The sequence below is a fragment of the Trichomycterus rosablanca genome, chromosome 12, assembly GCF_030014385.1.
Source record: "Trichomycterus rosablanca isolate fTriRos1 chromosome 12, fTriRos1.hap1, whole genome shotgun sequence".
NCBI classification, from domain to species: domain Eukaryota; kingdom Metazoa; phylum Chordata; class Actinopteri; order Siluriformes; family Trichomycteridae; genus Trichomycterus; species Trichomycterus rosablanca.
The window spans coordinates 15,994,256-16,019,003 of record NC_085999.1 but is presented as its reverse complement, the minus strand read 5'-3'; the positions used below and the strand labels follow the sequence as shown (position 1 = coordinate 16,019,003).

General features: G+C 41.8%; 1 protein-coding gene across 1 annotated transcript in view; it reads left to right on the top strand.

Moving 5' to 3' along the window:
• Window positions 1-24,748, top strand: part of pdia5 (protein disulfide isomerase family A, member 5) — a 167,332-nt gene that overhangs the window by 10,016 nt on the left and 132,568 nt on the right. The window contains exons 2-3 of the mRNA XM_063006157.1: window positions 11,079-11,205; window positions 24,641-24,728. Coding sequence (XP_062862227.1) covers window positions 11,079-11,205; window positions 24,641-24,728 — 215 coding nt within the window. The remainder of the gene's footprint in view (window positions 1-11,078; window positions 11,206-24,640; window positions 24,729-24,748) is intronic.

Sequence of the window (24,748 nt, the reverse complement as noted above, 5' to 3'; positions counted from 1 at the left end):
CTGCGTTCATTACTGTAGAATTTTACTATTTATATGGTGTGTGAGTCAAGGATCACTCCGGTTTACAAAACAAGAACTTTTAATCTGAGTATGAAAACTTCAGGACCATAACATACAGCTTTTACGAGTTTACGTGTTACAAGACTGAACGACATCTCAGTATCAAGCACTCTGATTGGCTTAGTTATGTAACAGAGCGTCGTAGTGATGCACTTTCTTAATAAAGAAATAAATACATGGTATATTCACAAATTGTCGGGAGCATAACACTTTATTAACTTCTTCTGTTACTGTACTGAATAGCGGACAGCTAGAGTCATCGTGTTAGCCAAGCGCGCTGTTCCATGCACTATGGAAGCCCAAAAGGGTCAAAACACACTCACATCGCGTAGAAACGTCCATCAAACCATTGTCACAATAAAACCACAGAAAAGTTTGTTACAGTTACGACACGCATACAAGTACGGTGGCTCATAAGAAACAAACCAGATATCATTTAACCAAACGATCTACAATTACTACCAATTTGATACGGTACCTAAAAAATAAACACTCGGTCGAATACAGCGAGTTTATTGGTATATGATAAGAAGAGGAACCGGCTGTCCGCTAACACAGCAGAGATGCTGATTTTCCTCAAAAAGAACCTTCACCTCATTTTCAGTGTTCTAGTTTTACTACTACAATGCTGCACTAGGTTTGTTTACTTTTATTTTGTAAAAATAAAAGAACATTAAGCAATAGCTTGGATACAGTCATTTTTTTCCTACAGCACTGCAGAGCTTTTCAGTTGTTAAACATATACACTGGATTAATTTGAATAACTGTAATGTACTTGGAGTGTGCACTGTGTGAACAGTATTATCTAGTTCTTATCTAGACAATATCTAGAAAATACAAGTATCGGTTTGAGACTCGATATCGGATCGGGATCAAAATTAAAGATCGAAATCGGGAACAAAAAAACGTGATCGGGATATCCCTAGTGTGAACTACTCAACAACTCGAGCCGAGCATTTGGCGACCGATGAGAGATATCTAGCTTGCCAGATATCTGGATCCGAGTTGCCCGACTGGCAATGAGTGCTATGTCGAACAGCCAATGAGAACGCAATATACGGGGTGAGGGAAAACACAGGGGAGGAGTTGTAAAAAGGTGGGACAGGGTTATAATATAGTTTATACGAGAATACATCGGTGCACACACAAGTTTTACGGTATTTCTGACCTTATCGTTCTTTACAAAACATAACACCAACGTTGCATTGCAAAAAATATTTATTAACCTCAAACTAGGGCTGGGCGATTTTCACGATTAATTCGGTTAATTCGCATGAACATTTTCACCCGATGTTAGAATGTGACAATCGCGATTGTTTACATACTTTATATTTTAATTAAAATACCAACATGTCACGAAGCAGAAACTGACCAGACGCTCGCGGAATATAAATCAGGGAAAGTTTAATATAATAAGGGCGAAAACAGTGTACAAAATCAGGTAGAGTCCAAAACCAGCGAAAACCAAAACAGTAAACGGAAGACAACAAGGATTATACACGGTAACGGTTAGATTCAGTAATAAGGAGCGCAAACACGATCGGCAAAACGAGACACAAACAGAAGAGTTTCATTCAGATTCACTGAATCAAACACCGCTGAACTGAATCAAAATACGGAGCCGATGAGCACGATCAGGATTGGGGGGAAAGTAACGAATTACATTTACTCGCGTTACTGTAATTGAGTCGTTTTTTTTGTGTACTTGTACTTTTTAAAGTAGATTTTACAGCCTGTAATTTTACTTTAACTTAAGTAAGTTTTGTACTAAGAATTGTAATTCGCTACATTTTAAATCACATCCGTTACTGAGTAAAAAAATCGCGTCTGGGAAACTGCTGCAGTGAATTCTGCGATAGGGAGTCGGATCTTTTGTCTCGGTTCCTTTTAAAGAGCCGTATGTATGTAACGACTACCAAATGCGCGAATCGGTTCCTTTATTTTGGCTTAAAGGGCCGTTCAATAGAATCGAATCATTCTACGACACATAATAGTGGTTAATACAGTTTGAAAGTTTTATGGGACTAAAATGACACATTACACATCCTTAAATGTTTAAAATGTTGTATCCACCCCCCAAATCACAAGAGGACAAAATCAAAGCTGAGCTGAGTGATCGCTTGATGCCCCCCCAGTGTAGATACTGATACAGACTCACTCAGTGGTGGAAACAGCACAGTACAGGCTCGTGTTCCTTTTGAGAAACCTGTAAAGAACTTTTTGTAGTTTTTTTCCTAATGTAAGGAGATTCTGCTGAACATTATTTAAAATAAAAGTTGTTTGTGAGCTATTCTTAGATATAGATAGATAAGGGTATAGATAATTTAGATCTATTTTGTTTTAATTACTGTGATATCGTTATTGTTATAAAGTTTGAGTCCCTTAAAAGGATAATTATAGGTGGTGCTGTTACTATTTTTGCACTTCTGCAGCTTTTAATTACAATGCAAAAAAAATAAATTTGAGTCTTATTTTAATTGCATTACACAAGAACAAAAAAAATCGAAATTGTAATCGACAATCGGGTATAATTTTAAAATAAAAATCACCCAGCCCTACCTCAAACTCACTATAGAACAATCCAAGCCAAATCCACTCAGATTCATTTATTTTTTCTCCTTGATTTTACGCTGCTCATCAGCACACAAGCTTTGATCGCTCGCTACTTGTTGACGTGCATTTCTGGACATGGTATCATTAAACCTTTCGTCACTTCTCACGTTTGAGCTGTCTGACCTTCCCTCCATCAAACATGATCAGTTGTGTTTGTGTGGAAGCCCAGTCAGGTCGGTAACTCTGCTGAGATTTAAACCTGTGAGTTTAAACACTCTGCAGTGGTGTGCTACTGTGTTAGACTGCTGCATCACCCAAGCACCTTTTAATATACTTTAGGTATTAAATTCCGTGCATGTTCTCTGCATCCCAGGGTTTTAAATTTTGCACTGTTTTGTGTTGGCTGTGTAGCCATATAGTCTAGTCAAGGCAATATACACTGATCAGCCATAACATTAAAACCATCTCCTTGTAGCCACTCAGGTGGGGCAGCGGTAAAAAGACGCGCTGCAACCAGAACTGGATTCCAGATACATCGTATCGAATCCAGCTCTGCCTCACCGGTTCGAGGCTGAGTGGCTGTATGAGCAACGATTGGCCGGTTGCTCAGTTGGGGGGCGGGACAAAGAACCGGATGTGGGTCTCTCTCTGTCAGAATGCGATTACGACCTCTGCCGGCTGATTAGAGGCGCCTGCACAGAGATGAGGAAGAGTGCCCTTAGGGGTGTGTCTCTCCGCATGCAACGCTAGGTGGCGCCACACTCATCAATGTGTGGGTGGCAAAAATGCATCCGGCTGCTGCCCATGTTTCGGAGGGGATATGGGTTAGCTTCGATCTCCTCGGTCAGGGCAGGGTTCGGCATAGACAGAGAGGAAGCACGATGCAAATTGAACAATTGGATGCACTAAAGGGGGAGAAAAAGGGGAAAAATTAAATAAAAAAAGACAAACAAACAAAAAAAACCATCTTGTTTCTATACTCACTGTCTATTTTATCAGCTCCTCTTACCATATAGAAGCACTTTGTAGTTCTACAATTACTGACTGTAGTCCATCTGTTTCTCTGCATGCTTTGTTAGCCCCCTTTCATGTTGTTCTTTAATGGTCAGGACCCCCACAGGACCACCACAGAGCAGGTATTATTTGGGTGGTGGGTCATTCTCGGCGCTGCAGTGACACTGACATGGTGGTGGTGTGTTAGTGTGTGTTGTGCTGGTATGAGTGGATAAGACACAGCAATGCTGCTGGAGTTTTTAAACACATCACGGTCACTGCAGGAATAAGGGTGTGTGTGTGTCAACTCAGTGTACTTACTCTGTACAGACTGTAGCTAAGCTCTTAATTGGAATGAAATGAATTAAATTTATTATTAATTGAACAATTTTTGGCAGTTAGCAGACGCTTTTAACCAAAGTACTGTGACAGTATATTGTCTAAGCAATTGAAGGTTAAGAGCCTTGCTCAAGGGTCTAACGGTGGCTACCTGGCAGTGGTGGGGCTTGAACCAGCGACTTTTCCATTAGTTCAGCACCTTAACAGTTAGACTACAACTGCCCTTATTAACCACTTAATCTTTGACATCTGTCATTTAAATTAAATATGTAAAAAATCTGTCTTGTTTCAGTGTTTTTATGTTAGTTTGTTGAGTAAATCATGAACTAAGTGAAATCAAAGGTGATCCTGAACCTGTAAATGGGCAGTTATGACATAAGAAACCTTTTGTTCTTGGCTGCTTATAAGAGTGTATGATTTATAACCCTGGTAAAGAACTATAAAGGATAAATGGTTAACATTACAGTTTCTTTATGCCGGTGGCGTTTGCTCAGTGGAGTACTGAAGCATAAATAATATCCTGATTTACAGACACATATTTCCTGCTTAAATAAGCCTTAGTCAATGACCCTCTTCACCAAGGTCATGTGATTCTTCTTGGTAGAAATGCTGGCTTTGACTACACAAACAATTACTGTAATAAAGCAGAGACACAGAACACAAAGCTGATTTGGAATATAAGTCTATGAGGAAACATCTTTTTAATGCCACATTGGTAGTGCCCTGCTAAGTTCACGAGAAAATGTCCTTAATTTGAAAGAAAAGTGCCACATTTCACGGCAGTCATTAAATTACACTCATAAATCGATTGATAGAATAAGTAGAAGCTACAATACACAGCACAGCCTACCTTAACGATTGAATGTAAACCTAAAACATTCAGCGCTGGTCTCAAATATGAACATTTAAAAAAAATAAAATTTCTTTATGCATTTTCGCCCCCTTTTCTTCCTTTTAGCGCGACCAAATGCCCGATTGCGTCATGCTTCCTCTCCACCAATGTTGAGGAGAACAAAGCTAACCCACGCCCCCTTCAACATGTGGGCAGCAGCCGTATGCATTTTGTCACCCACACTTTGACGAGTGCAGTGTGGATCAGCACTGTGTACGGAGACACCCACCCTGACAGCACTCTTTTCCCGTCTCTGTGCAGGCGCCATCAATCAGCCAGCAGAGGTCGTAATTGCATTAGTTATGAGAGAGTCCCTATCCGGCTTTAATATCCCACCCCTGTCTGAGCAACAGGCCAATCGTTGTTCATGTGGCTGCTCAGCCCAGCCGGCAGGCAGAGCTGAGACTCGATGCGATGTTTTCGAGATCCCAGCTCTGGTGTTCGGCGTGTGTTTTTACCGCTGCGCCACCTGAGCGGCTTAATATGAACATTTTTGTCTGTGTTTTGACACACTCTCCTCTGCGTCCACAGAATTGGTTGGGAGTTTTCCAAACTCAGTTACCCGAGTAGCTGCTTTACTCTTTGACATCTTGGACTTTTTAACTAAGTGATTGCTAACTGAATTGCTGTAGGATTGCTAGGACCGCCTTATAGTGCAGATTAACAAGTAAACGTGAGGCACTTGAATTCTACGCAAATTAAAAACGTTAAATCACTAAACACAAAGCTTAAAGTTTGAATTTCACAGCAAATTACATATTACACGGGAAACAGCTCATTTCACGGTCCGTGGTGCAATTTTCACGGCTGTGAATTAGGTAGGGGATTACCTCTATGGATTAGACCAGGCCCCCACTTGCCGCCTCTGTGGATCAAGAACTTCCATCAAACACATCTTCTGCCGCTCAGGTGGCGCAGCGGTAAAAACACACGCTGCAACCGGAGCTGGATCTCGAGTACGCCGTATCGAATCCAGCTCTGCCTTACCGGCCGAGGCCGAGCGGCTATATGAACAACGATTGGCCTCTTGTTCAGATGGGCGGGACTAAGGTCGGAAGTGGGTCTCTCTCTGTCAGAATGGTGCAGTTACGACCTCTGCTGGCTGATTAGAGGCGCCTACACGGAGATGAGGAAGGAGTGCTCTTAGGGTGTGTCTCTCCGCACGCAACGCTGGGTGGCAAGATGCATGCGGCTTGCTGCTCACGTGTCGGCGGGGATGTGGGTTAGCTTCGATCTCCTCGGTCAGGGCAGGGATCGGCAGAGGCAGAGAGGAGGCGTGATGCAAATTGGGCAATTGGACACGCCTCACTTAAACTTCACTTAAAAACACCTAATCAGTTATGACAAAACAATTATTAGACACACAAACACTCTAACCACTATACAAACAAGAAAAAAAGGCAAATCGACCCCCTACTTTGACGTTTAATGACAATCTACTATCCAGCCACGAGAATAGCCATAGTAGCTGACATGGCGTTAAGAATTAAACAATCATACAAACTAACACATTGGATTTACAGTTTGGCTACCTGAGCTAGCCTGCTTCATCTAATCAGCCAAACATTTTAAATCAGTGCATTTTATAGTTTGTATAATCAGAGTTTCTAATTTTCTGGCGATTTCCATCTGCCCCTTGGCACGGGTTTTGCCTGACATTTCGTTGCTGAACAGACTCGACGTGACTCGTTTACTCAGAGCTATTTCGTGCTCTAATTACCCCTCGCTGTCATCTCCAGGATCATCATCCGTGACTCAAACCCGGCTGCTATCGAGATGTCACCCCATCATTCAATCAGCCTTGCTTTTCGGCTCTCCCAGGTCTGCAGCTCTCACGCGCTCGCTACTACTAAATAAAACTGGCTGGCTGGAGTCTGTCGCTCCCTCGGAAGGAGGCAAAATATTATTCACCATTCATTCGTCTTCCTTTTCTAGGAATTTGCAATTCAGACAGGAGTCTGCAGTTTATGTAAAACATCCCCTGTGGGTGGTCTTATAGTCCTTTGCATATTGTACAATTAGCTAATAGTATTTTTTGTTATATATTTGAGAACTTTACATGGCTCATCAGAGAATAGCTGGATGAATAGTGGTGGCTGGAGGTGATCTTCCCTTGAGCTTCGAGCTCCGAGCTCCTGTCAGTATAGAGCATGTGGATGTGTGCATGTTCTTTAATGAGTGAGAAGATGAAACTCGATTAAGTCTGTCACCAAGCAGGGAATATATTCTATCTGAACCAGCGTCTGGACCAGCATCTCTGTGATTCATCGCTCCTCATTTTCACACAGGTGACATGCTGAGATATCGGATGATAACATGTACCAGGCTTCCTCAGAGCACCCCTGGATTTTCTTCATACCCCAGTAGCTGTAATTAAACTTCTGTTGCCAAACTTACCGTTACTGGAACATAGTGTGGTGATTTCACACAAGGGACGTACATTCAGTTTTATTGAACTATTACTGGAAATGTAATGCGTTCTTTTTGCATAATCAGCTCTTTTTCATTAGCAAATTGTCCTGCCTAATTGCTAGCAAATTACATTTGTTGGTACTACGGTGAAAGCAGCAGTAATAAGTACATGCTGCACTCAAATCCAGTCAAAACAACAAGAATCATTGTGTGAATGGAAAGGAAGGGATAACTAATGCTGCCTTTTTTAGTCGGCTAGACTTTACAGACCTGTTTATAATAATTTCTGTGTGGGAGGCAATACATCTTAGTATAAGCAAGAGATGTCAGTGCATGTACATTTGCGGCGTTTAGCAGACGCTTTCACCCAAACCAGCTTACTCTTATGACTAAATACAGTTTATAGAATAGAATGCATATGATCACATTGTAACATGATAACATTAAAACCACCTCCTTGTTTCTACACTCACTGTCCATTTTATCAGCTCCACTTACCATATAGAAGCACTTTGTAGTTCTACAATTACTGACTGTAGTCCATCTGTTTCTCTGCATGCTTTGTTAGTCCCCTTTCATGCTGTTCTTCAATGATCAGGACTCTCCCAGTACCACCACAGAGCAGGTATTATTTAGGTGGTGGATCATTCTCAGAACTGCAGTGACACTGACATGGTGGTGGTGTGTTAGTGAGTGTTGTGCTGGTATGAGTGGATCAGACACAGCAGCGCTGCTGGAGTTTTTAAACACCTCACTGTCACTGCTGGACTGAGAATAGTCCACCAATCAAAAATATATCCAACCAACAGCGCCCCGTGGGCAGCGTCCTCTGTCCACTGATGAAGGTCTAGAAGATGACCAACTCAAACATCAGCAACAGATGAGCGTCCGTCTCTGACTTTACATCCACAAGGTGGACCAACTAGTAGGAGTGTCAAATAGAGTGGACGGTGAGTGGACATGGTATTTAAGAACTCCAGCAGCGCTGCTGTGTCTTATCCACTCATACCAGCACAACACACATTAACACACCACCACCATGTCAGTGTCACTGCAGTGCTGAGAGTCATCCACCACCTACATAATACCTGCTCTGTGGTGGTCCTGTGGGGGTCCTGACCATTAAAGAACAGGGTGAACGCAGGCTATAAAGATATGTAGAGAAACAGATGGACTACAGTCAGTAATTGTAGAACTACAAAGTGCTCCTATATGGTAAGTGGAGCTGATAAAATGGACAGTGAGTGTAGAAACAAGGAGGTGGTTTTAATGTTATGGCTGATGGGTGTATATGTGGACACTTTAGAGTGGATTTGATGGTTATTTCACACAAATGGAAAAGCACTTTGGTGATGTTGTACCGCTGAGCAAAGCGATAATTCGCACCAAGGGTCTCGGTGAGCGAAGCGCAAAACGCTTCTCAAGTGAATGCACTAAAGAATGCAACAATGGCGACAAACACGAGGAACGGAATCACATCTTTAGTAGGAGACTCCTACTGTTTGGTGAAAAACAATAATTGCTGCCTCCAAAAATACTCTAAAAGTGCATAAGTGACCCATGCAGGCAGTCACAAAAGAACCAAGAAGAAATGTCTAAGGAGGCCTTTCTTGCTTTAAAGGTGGTCAGCCTTCAGAGACTGGATGAAATACTACCCATGAGAGAACTGAGAGATGAAATTTACTACAAACCAGGTGGAACATGAAGGTTACAGATTAGCCACTTTATCAACACCTCAAGCCTTTCAGCATTGTTCTAAGAGCTAATAAACTGAAAGTGAAACATCTGGATAACATGGTCCACATCACATCTGGTGTAAAGCAAACACAGCATTCCACAATATGAATGTTATATGAACAGTCAAACATGGAGGTGCTAGTATGATGGTGTGGGGTTGCTTTATTGCTTTATTACTTTTGGGTCTGGATGACGGGTCATAAATGCCAGAACAATGAATCCTGGACTCAGAAATTCCTAAAGTGGAATATCTCTGGTCTTAGTCCATGATTTGAAGCAATTGGTTTTGCAATAAGACAACAATCCAAAGCATGTCCACATCTGAATGGCTTCAATAAAAGAATAAAAATGTCCTGACTTGAACCCAATAAATATGCTGTAGTAGGACGTATAATGGGCAGTATATGCTCAAAACCCTTTGAGTGGGGTTGAGTGTGGCTCAATTAAAGCAGTTCTGCATAGAAAAGTGGGGCCATATTCCTCCATAGTAATGTGAAGAATTAATCTCCACTGATTAAAGGGGTTGGTTGCAGAAGTTGTTGATGCCATCACACAACCAGCACAACCAGCAAAGTTTTAATCGGCATTTCTTTTTCACTGGGTCAATTGGTGTTTGATTTATTTTTCTTAAGTCAATGAATAATAATTTAATAACTTAATAATCAGTTATGTTCCTCTATCTATCTGTCTGTCTGTCTGTCTGTCTGTCTGTCTGTCTGTCTGTCTGTCTGTCTGTCTGTCTGTCTGGCTGTCTGTCTTTATCTGTCTATCTATCTGTCTTTCTGTCTGTCTGGCTGGCTATCTGTCTGTCTGCCTGCCTGCATATCTTTCTATTTATCTGTCTGTCAGTCTACCTGTCTGTCTTTTTTTTGTCTGTCTGTCTGTCTATCTATGTTTGTTTGTCTATTTATCTGTCTGTTTGTCTTTGTGTCTGTCTTTGTCTGTCTAGCTATCTGTCTGTCTGTCTATCTGTCTTTTTCTGTCTGTCTATCTATCTGTCTATTTATCTGTCTGTCTGTCTGTCTGTCTGTCTGTCTGTCTGTATTTGTCTGTCTAGCTATCTGTCTGTCTGTATGCCTGTCTGTCTATCTGTCCATCTGTCTGTCTATGTATCTGTTTTTCTATCTTTGTCTGTCTATCTATCTATCTATCTATCTATCTATCTATCTATCTATCTATCTATCTATCTATCTATATGTCTGTCTTTCTGTCTGTCTGTCTGTCTGTCTGTCTGTCTGTCTATATGTTTGTTTGTCCATTTATCTGTCTGTTTGTCTTTCTGTCTATCTATCTGTCTATTTGTCTGTCTTTCTGTCCATCTGTCTGTCTGTCTATGTATCTGGCAGTAACTGTCCTGTTATGAAGACCACCAAAGTGTGTAAAACATGACGTTAAAATCCTAATAAATAAATAAATAAAATATTGAATGCTACTATTAATGAATCCTGCAGGGGTGTCTTATGCTGTGTCCAATACTCTGTTTGATTACAGTTACAGTCATGGGTCAGTCATAGAATGTGACATTTAAGGATGTATAAGTACACACATTTAGTGCATAGAGCACCATCTGAGGGCCAACTATATAAATCTAAGAGACGCTATGTGAAGTAATTAGCACATGGTATTTTTATTTCACTTCCCCCGATTAGTGCCTTAGGCCCTGTTATTTCTACCGCTGTTATATTCACAGTGTCGATGCTGTACTGGACGCAATGTCTTTGCATTACAAATGGGTAGGTGAGTGTAAAAGAAATATAGAATTAGCAAATCAGCTATTAGGCTTTACATGTTTGGGGAGTTGAAGACTTTATATTCAGTATTGGTAATGTAATGAATAATGATTCATATTGCTATGACTCTATAAGCTGTGTGGGGAATTGTGCTCTGTTTTATCTGTGATTGCTGTTTTTTTTCAGGCTTGCATCGCACACCGTTTGACACACTGTTGTGATTTAAACCAGGCACTACAATTACACTGGCACACACAGCTGGAAACGCTGTCCCGAAGTGCCTGCAAGATTTGTTCTTGACTGTGAGAAATGATATCGCTCTCTCTCTCTCTCCCTCTCTCTGTATTTCTTGTCTCGTTCAGGTTGTGGTTGCATCCACACTGCAGGCGGTTAAAATATCACCACTCATAGAGAAAGTCAGTGACCATAAGGACTTCAAGAAGCTGCTCAGGACTAGAACTAATGTCCTTGTTCTTTACACCAAGTCAGGTGAGTGTGAAGCATATGTAACCTGAGCACAGTGTGATTATCAGTGTATTTAAAACACATCATGGGCACTCGGGTGGCGCAGCTGCAGAGTGTTTGAAAACAGGTCAGGACTGCAGGCAGGGTCAGTCCAGTGCTCGTATCGTCTGAGGGACCGGAGATCAAAGGTGTTCATTTAAGCTTGCACCCTTGCCCTGTATGGACTGAAATTCCTCCAGATTCCTTGAATCGTTTAATGACATTATGCACTGTAGAGGGAGAAATATGCAAATCCCTTCCAATTTTTGCTTGAGGTACATTGTTTTTAAACATTTCAATCATTTTCTCACACATTTGTTGATAAACTGGAGATCCTCTGATCATCTTTGCTCATCAAAGACTCAGCCTTTCCTGGATGCTGCTTTTGTACCAAACCATGATTACAATCACCTGTTGACATCACCTGTTTGGAATCACATCATTATTTAGTTTTTTCCCCTCATTACTAGCCCTAAATTGCCCTGTCCCAACTTTTTTTGGAATGTGATGCAGGACTGAAATGCAGGAATGGAGGTTTATTAACAAATTAAATAAAGTTGAGCAGATAAAACATGAAATATCTCAGATTCAATCAAATAAAAGTCAAAGTAAATGTAAGAAACACTGCATTTTAATTTATTTGTATTTTCCATACTGTCCCAACTTTTTCTAATTTGGGCTATGTGTGTATATATCTATATGTAGTAATTTATTATACACCGATCAGCCATGACATTAAAACCCCTTGTTTCTACACTCACTGTCCATTTTATCAGCTCCACTTACCATATAGAAGCACTTTGTAGTTCTACAATTACTGACTGTAGTCCATCTGTTTCTCTGCATGCTTTGTTAGCCCCTTTCATGCTGTTCTTCAATGATCAGGACCCCCACAGGACCACCACAGAGCAGGTATTATTTGGGTGGTGGATGATTCTCAGCACTGCAGTGACACTGACATGGTGGTGGTGTGTTAGTGTGTGTTGTGCTGGTATGAGTGGATCAGACACCGCAGCATTGCTGGAGTTTTTAAATACCGTGTCCACTCACTGTCCACTCTATTAGACACTCCTACCTAGTTGGTCCACCTTGTAGATGTAAAGTCAGAGACGATCGCACATCTATTGCTGCTGTTTGAGTTGGTCATCTTCTAGATCTTCATCTGTGGTCATAGGACGCTGCCCACAGGGCGCTGTTGACTGGATATAGTTTTGGTTGGTGGACTATTCTCGGTTCAGCAGGGACAGTGAGGTGTTTAAAAGCTCCAGCAGTGCTGCTGTGTCTTATCCACTCATACCAGCACCAGCACAACACACACTAACACACCACCACCATGTCATTGTCACTGCAGTGCTGAGAATGATCCACCACCCAAATAATACCTACTCTGTGGTGGTCCTGATCATTGAAGAACAGGGTGAAAGCAGGTTAAAAAAGTGATTTTAGAACTACAAAGTGCTTCTATATGGTAAGTAGAGCTGATAAAATGGACAGTGAGTGTAGAAACAAGGAGGTGGTTTTAATGTTATGGCTGATCGGTGAATATAGTTTTATTATAGTTATGCAGTGGATTTATCTACAATACGTCTACAATACTCTAGTAGTCAGGTTGATTGTGTAATTGTGTACTGTACTGTGGTTAAATCTTTGCCAACAAATATTTTAGTCAGAAAGTGCTTCAAACCACAGCACACTTCAGTGCAACCATTAGCACAGTGTCCTTTTACTGCATTTATTTTGGAAGCATGCACAATGCCATGTGTGGTGACTGTGGTTTCCTAATTCAGCCTCTCTTGCCTCACAGAGAAAGTGTCTTCCAAGGCTGTACATTATTTGGTTTCATAATTCATGGCCCATTTCGTCTGCATGAGGTCATTGGATAAGAGTCCGGAATATCGAACCGAGCGTTTGATTGATGGCCGGCTCGGCAGCTCATCCTCCGAAGCCCCGGCTCGCTCTCACAATGCGCGTTTTTTCATGTAGTTTCATTTCCTCTTGTCGGATGCTTTCTTTCAACTTTGACATGGCAGTGTAGCTGAGCCATTTACCAGATGAGAGCAGTGTGTGTAGCAATCTATAGGACTAATCTTGTGTTCATACAAATGCTTTTCTCCCTTATTGGGCCACATGGACTGTTATCTGGATGGTTCTAGGTTCTAGGAGTCCTGATACATTTACATTTTCGGCATTTAGCAGACGCTTTTATCCAAGGCCTCAGCATACTTCATGCGGAGACGACGTTCGCCTGCCTTCGGCGACCAATGTGACGTAATTGCGGAGAAAGCGGACAACCACGGACGTCGCGCCTTGTCGCGCACACGAAAGCTGGGCGAACTCCGCGGACGACGTCACCCCGTGACAACACCTGTGATTGGTCGGTTAAAAAAAGAGGCGTGGCCGCTCAGGTGGCGCAGCGGTAAAAGACACGCGCTGCAACCAGGGCTGGATTTCGAAGGAGCGTCGTTTCGAATCCAGCTCTGCCTTCACGGTCGAGGCTGGGCGGCTATGGACAACGATTGGCCTGTTGTCCGGGTGGGGGGCGGGACTTGAGACCGTAGGGGATGCTCTCTCAGGAACGGGGCGGTTGCGCCCTCTGCTGGCTGGTTGGTGGCGCCTGTATGGAGACGGGAGGGGGTGTGGCGGAGTGTGTGATCCTCCGTGCACAGTACCCTGTCACGCTACACTCGTCAAGTGTGGGTGATAAGACGGTCGATTGGCTGTACACGTTTCGGAGGAGGCGTGGAACGGCCTCGTCAGCCCCAACCAGGAGCAGGAATCCGCACTAATGAGAGGATGATAGATGGGATGAAATTGGACGTGCTAAATTATTTAAAAAAAAAAGAAAAAAAAAGAGGCGTGCCATGAAAACAAACATGGATTTTGAGGAGCGTCTCAACTGTGATCGTCGGCTGCGTCCGAAATTGCATACTTCCATACTGGACAGTACACAGTAGCGGGTAGTGTGTCAGAAAGTACCTGGGTAATCTACTGCTTGGGCAGCATTTTTTGTGTATGCAAACACAGCACACTTGCATACTGAAAGAGCTTATTTCTGTACCGGCCGAGCAGTGCGCACGGCCTCTGATTTAGTACGTACTGTTTAACTATGCGATTTTGGAGCCGCTCAGGTGGCGCAGCGGTAATGTACGCTAGAGTTGGGGTTTCGAATACATCGTATCGAATCTCAGCTCTGCCTTTCTGACTGGGCTGGGCGGCAGCATTAACAACAATTGGCTGTTGTTCAGGGTTAGAGGGTAAAAAACTCGGATCATAGGTCCTTATAACTGGTGCGACTGTGGCCCCTGCTGGCTGACTGATGGCGCCTGCACAGGGCTGAGGAATAATGTTGATGGGGGTGTGGCCCTCCATACACAGTGCTCGTCAGTGTATGAACTCGACTTGTGCAGGTGAGAAATGCAGTCTGTATTGACTGTACGTGCTGGAGGGGGCGTATGTCAGTTGAGAGGTGTCCTCGGTGAAGGGTCGAATCAGTATACAGGACGCAATCAGGGTAATTGGACATGACTAATTTAGGGGAGAAAAAACGATGCGATTTTGAACGCAGCCATAGTTTTTCATGGAACTTAACTTCATAAATGTCACAGCGTCACCTGCAGCTGTGGAGCAGACACGACAGGCAAAACGAAACCGCTAGAAGTATGCCAGCTTGTAAGCTCGCGAAGGCGCGTTCGGCTTCGTACGACGCTCGCGAACTTATTTTCGCAGGAACTATGCGGAGAGCTTTACAGTACTGTGACAGTATACTGTCTAAGCAATTGAGGGTTAAGGGCCTTGCTCAAGAGCCCAACAGTGGTAACCTGGCAGTGGTGGGGCTTGAACCAGCGACCTTTGGATTACTAGTCCCGTACCTTAACTGCTAGGCTTTAACTGTCATCAGTTACCACTAGCCACTGAAGTAATTCTCCCTGCTGTCTGGGTGTGAGGAAGAGTATTTATGTCCTCCCACTTAATCGAGCAGTGCCAGCCACTCTTCCAGTTACTGTAAGCACTGAGTATGGATGAGGGCAGTTAAGCGGCGTCTCCAAAGCACATTGATCTGCCCCGTGACATTGCGCGAGTCCTGGTTCATTAAGAGTTTGAGGCTTCAAGAGTCTCAGAGGCATCATGAGCTACCCTCGCCACATTGACTGGTGGCTGCAGTGTAATAGTGGAGGCTTAGTTATTTGCAGGGAACAGGTATATGCTAAAATTGTGGAGAAATGGGAGTAAAGATAAAAAAATGCATTGTATTAAATGTGGGCATTCCTTAAGGATGTACAGATTCAGTACAGCATGTAATAAATGTTGGTTGATACTAGGGGTGTCAGAAAATATTCATACACTAGAGTATCGTGATGTTTTAATTCCCTAAAAGTAATTCCTTTGAAGTACTTGACACCAGTGCCGAGATTTGCCACCGGACGACTGGCGCCATCTAGCGGGCATAATTGGCAGTGCCTGCAGCAGACATGTTTCTGCTAGGGCGGGATGACCGGACTATATGGGTGGGGTCTTCAAACGCTGTGTAAGGACCCTGATTAGCAGGTAGAGAGGCGCCTGTGCAGAGTGCATAGGTGAAAAAAGGTTCCGCTAAGGGAGGCGTGAGCAGCAGTGTACCCACCTCGACTGCAATCAGGGATCCCCCAGCAGAGGAAGACAAATTGACTACGCTAAATTGGGAGAAAATGGGAGAGAATGCAGATATAAAGTAGAAAAAAAAAAGTACTGGACCAGTACTAGGACACTGGTTCAAGCCCCACCACTGCCAGGCTGTCACTGCTGGGTCCTTGAGCAAGGCCGTCATCCCTCAGTTGCTTTGATAATTTATTGTGACAGTACTGTAAGTCGCTTTGGATAAAAATGTCTGCTAAATGCTGAAAATATAATTGTAATTATCAGTTTACATGCAAAGATTAGTAACAGAATGTGGTTCGGACAGCTAAGAATACCATTCGCAAACCTAACCTGCAGTGTTGCCTCCTTATGGCTAAATCCGAATGACATAGACCGGCTCCCACGGCTTACAGAGCTGAACTGTGGGCTCATTTTGACTTCCACAATAAAGAAGGTACTAGGCAGATCAGAAAGAGCTATGGCTTTGCAAAACATTCAACTCCTGTAAGACATGTACAGCTAATAGAATAGTTCATCAAAGCTTTATTTGCTGGTGATATTCCGCTAGCACACAAGCGCTGAGATCCTGAACACTCCGGTTCGAATCTCGGCTCTGCTACCGGTCGGCTGGGCGCCATCTAATGGGCACAATTAGTCTGATGTGTGGGAAAAGACCGGACTAAGTTGACAGGGTCTTCAAACACTGTGTAGGGACCCTGGTTAGCAGAACGAGGTGCTTGTGCAGAAGTATGTGTGAATCCACTGACACACACGTCGGAGGGGGCATGGAGCAGGCAAATATTACCCTCCTTGGACACAATCTGGATCCCCAGCGGCGGAAGACTAAATCGGGAGAAAGAGGGAGAAGTGTGCCCTCTCAGTGTTGTCAAGAATGAAGGCTTCTGTAATTTAGCACAACACTACAATACAACAGAGCCTCACTACACCATACCCTCCCGACAACACAGCACTAACATCGCTGTTCCCAAGTTAGACAAGGAGATAAAAGCTAGGGTGCTAGAATCTCACGGCTCAGCTGAGAGAGTCTCTTTGACATTCGCCACTTGGTCATTCAGGGTCACTGAGTTGTACTTCAAAGAAATCTTCATCTCAGTTCCCCCCCCAAAAATTTAATTCTTAGAAGCAATAGGACTTAAAAACGCCATATAATATATGAAGAATCAAACAAACAAACTGAATTGTACCTATTCATAACATCGCATCACTTAATGGATAGGTGTAATCCGGACTCATACGTGCTACAAACAAGACCAAAGCATGACGGCCACACATGAGAGAACCTAGCAGCGTTATTGAATGGAGAAGCAAAAGTTCCCGTTATTGGAACAGACAATGCACCCAGTATGAATGTCGCTACTGAAATGTAAACATGAGTCAAGTACGATGTTTAGCACACAGCTTGAATCTCATCTCACAGAAGGAACTATAAATTTCCCTTCATAAGCTACTTCACATTGAGAAATGAAACACTGGCTTACATAGAGCACAATGTGGACCTATAAGCAGGATCTAAAAATAAATACGGTCTGTCTACGATGTTTTATTTACAGAATAATATAAGCACTTTTTACTGATCTAGGTAAATGTTAATTTCTTTCAGACAGGACAACAAGTAGACCTATAAGGTTTGTTACAGGTACTGTAATAAATGCAAATGCAGACCCCACTGTTCTTAAAAAAGTAAATTATTTATTTAGATTTTATGCATATGGGGATGTTTTGTGCTGACGATAAAAAACACAATATATCGCATTGCTTTTTGTATTATAATACACAATATATTGCATTATAGTCCTGTGCCATGATGCATGTCGTATTGCCGGGTTTTTACCAATACATAGCCCTAAAAATGTGATCTGGCCAATGATAATGCGTGGCTATAGGTACCTGGCTGCCCTTACATACACCATAACAGATCAGCCATAACATTAAAACCATCTCCTGGTTTCTACACACACTGTCCATTTGATCAGCTCCACTTACCATATAGAAGCACTTTGTAGTTCTACAAATACTGACTGTAGTCCATCTATTTCTTCTTAGCCTGCTTTCACCCTGCTCGTCAATGGTCAGGACCCCCACAGGACCACCACAGAGCAGGTATTATTTAGGTGGTGGATGATTCTCAGCACTGCAGTGACACTGACATGGTGGTGGTGTGTTAGTGTGTGTTGTGCTGCTGGAGTTTTTAAATACCGTGTCCACTCACTGTCCACTCTATTAAACACTCCTACCTAGTTGGTCCACCTTGTAGATGTAAAGTCGGAGACGATCGCTCATCTATTGCTGCTGTTTGAGCTGGTCATCTTCTAGACCTTCATCAGTGGTCACAGGACGCTGCCCAGGGCGCTGTTGGCTGGATATTTTTGGTCGGTGGACTATTCCAACCAACTCCATCAACATTGCTGTGTCTGATCCACTCATACCAGCACAACACACACTAACACACAACCACCAGTGTCACAGCAGTGCTGAGAATGATCCACCACCTAAATAATACCTACTCTGTAGTGGTCCTGTGGGGTTCCTGGCCATTGAAGAACAGGGTGAAAGCATTCTAAAAAGTATATAGAGAAACAGATGGACTACAGTCAGTAATTGTAGAACTACAAAGTGCTCCTATATGGTAAGTGGAGCTGATAAAATAGACAGTAAGTGTAGAAACAAGGAGGTGGTCATAATGTTATGCCTAATTGGTGTATCTTTATAGACTGATTGGCAGGTGTCATGTGAGAGTGAGTCTGCAGTAAGCAGTTAAATAAACAAAATTTAATACTGATAGCAAAGTTTTTAGTTCAGCTGAAATGTAGCATTCAGTCTGCAGGTTTTTACTGCAAGCTTTTACCACATAAAAACATCAGTGAGTGCTCAGGTGGCACAGCAATCTATTACACTTACACTGGACAGGAACTATACAAACACAACACAGTGTGAGGTAGGAGAGTTTAGATAGGGGTTTACTTTGTTGCGGCTGGTGAAAAGAATAACCCAGTGGTTACACACGTCAGAAAGCACAGAAATTCACTGACTTCAAATCCTGCCTGCAAGTTCTGGAATCTCATACTCTACTCCACCCAACCATCATATACAGTACCAGTCAAAAGTTTGGACACACTTTCTCATTCCTGTGGTTTTTCTTGATTTTTTTAAAATTTTCAACATTGTAGATTAATAATGCAGACATCCAAACTATGAAGGAACACATATGGAATTATATAGTAAACAAAAAAGTGTTAAACAAACCAGAATATGTTTTATATTTTATATTCTTTAAAGTAGCCATCTTTTGTTTTGATGACAGCTTTGCACACTTTTTGGCATTTTCTCAATCAGCTTCATGAGGTAGCCACCTGGAATGGTTTACAATTAATGTTTGTGCCTTGTCTAGAGTTAATTTCTGGAATTTCTTGCTTTTTTAATGTGTTTGAGACCATCAGTTGTGTTGTGCAGAGGTAGAGTTGGTAAAATATAAAACATTCTGGTTTGTTTAACATTTTTTTGTTTACTACATAATTCCATATGTGTTCCTTCATAGTTTGGATGTCTTCAGTATTAATCTACAATGTAGAAAATAAAAATAATCAAGAAAAAGCACTGAAGAGAAGGTGTGTCCAAACTTTTGACTGGTACTGTACATTTTGGAAAAAACTCACAATCTTACACAGCACAACTTTCACATAAAATACTGCTGGATCCCCGGTCACTGCGGGATAACAGAAAACAAAAAAGTAGATCAGTTAGCAAGAAAAACAAGTGAACAGATAATAGACCTCAAGCTCCTACCCTCTGATATCTTCATTCTATTAACAGCATACATACAAAACCAGTGGCAATCAGAATGGAACTCACTGGCCAACAATAAACTGCATTAAATTCGTCCTGATATAAATATTCAGCAAAATACCTTTCTGGAAAAACGTATAGAACATGTTATATACAAGATGCCGTATCGGACACGCTCAATTTACGCATTCGTATCTGATAAGGGGAGAGGAGGCCCCCGTATGCAACATTTGTCAAACTACAATTACTGTAAAACGCATTTTGACAGAATGTGTTAAATACAACAGAGAAAGAGACTAATAATGACTGACTCACTAAGCAATATATTCACCAGAAACAATGCAATCATGATGATAAACTTTCTTACAAATACAAACTTAAGGTCTTGTTTATAAAACCAATAATAATACAAAGTTTTCATATGAAAAACCGGTCCGGCCTTGAAAATAACTCACCAGAGTACATTTAAATTTTTAGCATTTAGCAGACGCTTTTATTCAAAGCAACTTACAGTACAGTGACAGTATATTGTCTAAGCAATTAAGGGTTAAGGGCCTTGCTCAAGGGCCCAACAGTGGGCTTGAACCAGCAACCTTTGGATTACTAGTCCAGTACCTTAACCGTTAGGCCACAACTGTCCCAGAGTAAACAAGGCATTATAAAAACCAAACAAACAAACCAACACGTGTGTCTATGGTGCTCTTTGACCAGCATTGATGTCATGCATGAGGCGGGGGAAGGAATTAGATGCATGTAAATGATATTACCTAAATAAGGGGGAACAATCAGTGGAAAAAAATCCCAAGATTTTAGTCTAGAGATGTAATCATTGGGTTATTCTTTTAACCAGCCAGCAGCAGATTCATACATGCGTTAAATATTGCAGTTGCAACAAGGTAAACCCCTATCCTCACCAATCTCAGACACATCCAATTGTGTTTGTATAGTGCCGTCCAGTGTAAGTGTAACAGATTGTTGTGCCACCTGAGCACTCGCTGATGTTCACCATGGTAAAGCGTCATCAAAGTACACCATGACACAAATATGCATTTGTAACAAAAAAAAAAACCCATTAAATCCATTCTAAAAGCATCTACATACATACAGTATGTGTTTAGCTGTATTCTTACTGTTTTGCTTTTAAACTTGTGTTATAGCTCAGGGTGCTAAGAAATTGTGAGTATCAGCTTTTCTGAGAGTCTAAAACAATTATTGTTGAAAAAAAGCTTGGCATGGTTTAATGTACTAAAAGAATGAAATAAAAACACTAAACTTCTCTTAATTATTACTGCTCATAAGTTCTTTCCACTAATTGAATTCCTTCGCTCGTTGTTTTAATACAATAAGTCACGTTAAGCTTTGTTCACGTTAAGTGTTGTTTATATGGTCTAAGTTGCTTTTACTACGTCATATCAAAAAGTTAATCTCATTGGAGGCGCTGTGAAAAGGTCAGTGGCAAACTAGGTCAAAGTTCAGTCAGGTGAATTTTGAGCTCTGCGGCAAGCCCAAAAATCGCAAGCTAAATGCTGTGAAAGTGCATGGTGTGGGAAGCGCAGCGGCAAGCTAAGCAGCACCGCCACACTTCATAGGAAACAACGGCACAGCCAGCGCAAAACCCCTATCTATCCCCTATCTATCCTCACCAATTGTGTTAGTATAGTGCCCATCCAGTGTAAGTGTAATAGAATGTTGTGCCACTTGAGCACTTACGGATGTTTTTATGTGACTATCTATGTAAACCAATGACAAAAAGAGACTGACATGCGTCCATACTTCTTTACATGAAGTCTGATTTGAGGATGTCAGTATTGGTATCAGCTGAACTTGAAAGTTCAGTATCAGTATTAAATTTTGTTTATGTAACTTCTACCTCTGTTGTCTCCCTGTCACATGACAGCTGCCAATCCATTTGTAAAGATATGAAAGGGCAGCCAGGTACATGCAGCTCATGCATCATCATTTTTCAACCGATAGCGATACAGATGAGTCTGCCCAGGTCATTGGCTAATGTTATTTGATCGACAACACGAGGAGTTATGCCATCTTTCTCACTCAGAAAGCAGGGGTAAATATGCTTTCTTGAACCCATGCCACAAATAGCTATGGCATCATCAAAATTTAAACTCATGATCTCTTGACAACTGTCACATGTTGCTGTTTTAAATTCATAACACTATTATAGTGCTATAAATGTTGGCAGGTCATCCACACAGCATTGTGTCATGCACTTAAAGAGACTGGTGTCTTGCTGTATTATAACAATTGGACAAAACTAAATAGAAATGCAGAATTGCTTTACTGTTATATACAGTTGCATTTAGAAATATGAATTCCCAGCAAAGACAAATTTTTAAAGGATTTATAACTGTAAGCGTTTTTGCAAAGCTAGATTTTGCTTTAAACAAAAGCTTTTAGTTGAATGAAATAAACAAAGAAAAATTATATAGTGTTTTAAAGTAGCAAAGAATTTTGTTAATATTGCCATGTCACACCCACGCAACCTTTGAGCCACTAGTCTTCTCATCTTGATCCTTCACCCAGCATTTGGGAAAGACACGCATCAAGGCTTTTTTCTGTACTGCCCGTTCGAACATTGAACATTAAAGACCCACTTCTTTACCAAGCACTTAAGCTGAGCAATAACATATTTATATGTTATTTTACACTGATCAGCCATAACATTAAAACCACCTCCTTGTTTTTACATTTACTGTCCATTTTATCAGCTCCATCTACCATATAGAAGCACTTTGTAGTACTTTTCTACATGGTCAGGACCCCCACAAGTCCACCACAGAGTAGGTATTATTTAGGTGGTGGATCATTCTCAGCACTGCAGTGACACTGACTTGTGGTGGTGGTGTGTTTGTGTGTGTTGCGCTGGTATGGGTGGATCAGACACAGCAGCGCTGCTGGAGTTTTTAAATACCGTGTCCACTCACTGTCCACTCTATTAGACACTCCTACTTAGTTGGTCCACCTTGTAGATGTAAAGTCAGAGACGATCGCTTATCTAATGCTGCATCTTCTAGACCTTCATCAGTGGTCACAGGACTCTGCCCACGAGGCGCTGTTGGCTGGATATTTTTGGTTGGTGGACTATTCTCAGTCCAGCAGGGACAGTGAGGTGTTTAAAAACTCCAGCAGCACTGCTGTGTCTTATCCACTCATACCAGCACAACACACACTAACACACCACCACCATGTCAGTGTCTGAGAATGATCCAACACCCAAATAATACCTACTCTGTGGTGGTACTGGGAGAGTCCTGACCATTGAAGAACAGCATGAAAGGGGGCTAACAAAGCATGCAGAGAAACAGATGGACTACAGTCAGTAATTGTAGAACTACAAAGTGCTCCTATATGGTAAGTGGAGCTGATAAAATGGACAGTGAGTGTAGAAACAAGGAGGTGGTTTTATTGTTATTATATTTAAAAAAAAAGCCTTTGTTCTAACAGGGCTTCAGCAGATGTGTATTTCTGGACTGTTGTCTACCTAAACTAGAGTATGTTTAGAATGTTTTGAAATGTAATGTAAATCACAATTATTCAACTGCTACATAATATCTTATCTTAAAACCTTCCGCCTGTCTGTATGACCTAATGTTGGCCTACAACATAATTAAACCATTGGAAACTCAATAACAAGCTGTAATTTGCTTCACCTGTGATGTGTTATATAAACGCCACACACAGATTCAAGTGTTCATGGAGTGCTGTAACCATGGTGAAAACTAAGAAACTGTCACAAAAGCTCAGAGGAGATCATTTCATTGCACTAAAGTCCATGAACATTAATGGAGACACTATTACGTGTAACTTATGGCGCAGCAGCAAAACTGTCCAGACCAAAATTTTGTCCAGAGGCCTTAGCAGTGTCATCAGGACCACAGAGAAAATACCCTATGTTACTTCAGAAGAGTTACAGGATGACCTGATGAAGGCTGGGACATATGTCACTCAACAACCATAGAATTCATGGCTGAACTCCACAATGCCCATCACTCGACTTGAAGAATCGAGTGAAATACACCAGAAAGAATTTGGCCAGGCCCGTAGAGTTCTGAGACACAGTTCTGCGAAGTGACAAATCAATCATGGGACTCTTTGGCCGTATGAATCCCTAGCAAGGCTATTGACCAGAAGAATACAATTACATTTATATTACATTTGCAGCATTTAGGAGACGCTTTTATCCAAAGTGACTTACAGTTATCACTGAATACAAATCAAGCAATTGAGAAGTATTGAGCAGTAGCCCACCGCATCTTTTCACCTGCACGAGGTGAGTTCATGTGCGGATCAGCTTTGTGTACGGAGAGCCACACCCTGATCAACGCATTATTCCTCAACCCTGTGCAGGCGGCATCGACCAGCCAGCAGACGTCGTAATTGCATCAGTTATGAGGTCCCTATCCAGCTTCCCACCCTGTATGAACAACAGCCAATTGGCAGAGCTGAGTTTCGAACCGACGAGTTCGAAATGTCAGCTCTGGTGTGCTAGAACTCACATGCATCATGAACTCACAGAAATACCAAACATTGGTATTACATTAAACATTGGTAATATTTGGACTCTCCAGCAAGATAATGATCCCGAACTCACTACCAAGTCAATCAAAGCTTTGATATAAGGAATCAGTCCTGGAATATCCTGAAGTGGCCTTCTCATTTTGCAGATTTAAATCCAAGAGAAAATCTTTGGTGGAATTTAAAAAAAAGCAGTTGCAGCACGAAAGTCATAAAACTTTAATGAGCTGAAGGCTTTTACAAAAAAAGAATGAGGAAAGATTCCACAAGAGAGAAGTCAGAAGCTTGTCCGCACTTAACAAAATTACTAATTAGAGATTATCAAAGCAAAAGGATGTTTTACCTTAAAACTCAAATTTCAATCAATATTTCTCTCTTTACTGAGACTTCTTGTTGTATACTTTATGTGTAAAGCACTGTATGTATGTATGTGTATAACCTACATATGTATTTGTATCTTGTACCACAGCTACATCTGGTGATGTTCAGCTGAAGCTGCTGTCAGGTGTTGCCCAAGCAGTGAAAGGCCAGGGAACCATCGCCTGGGTGAACTGTGGGTAAGTTTCACAGATCATCT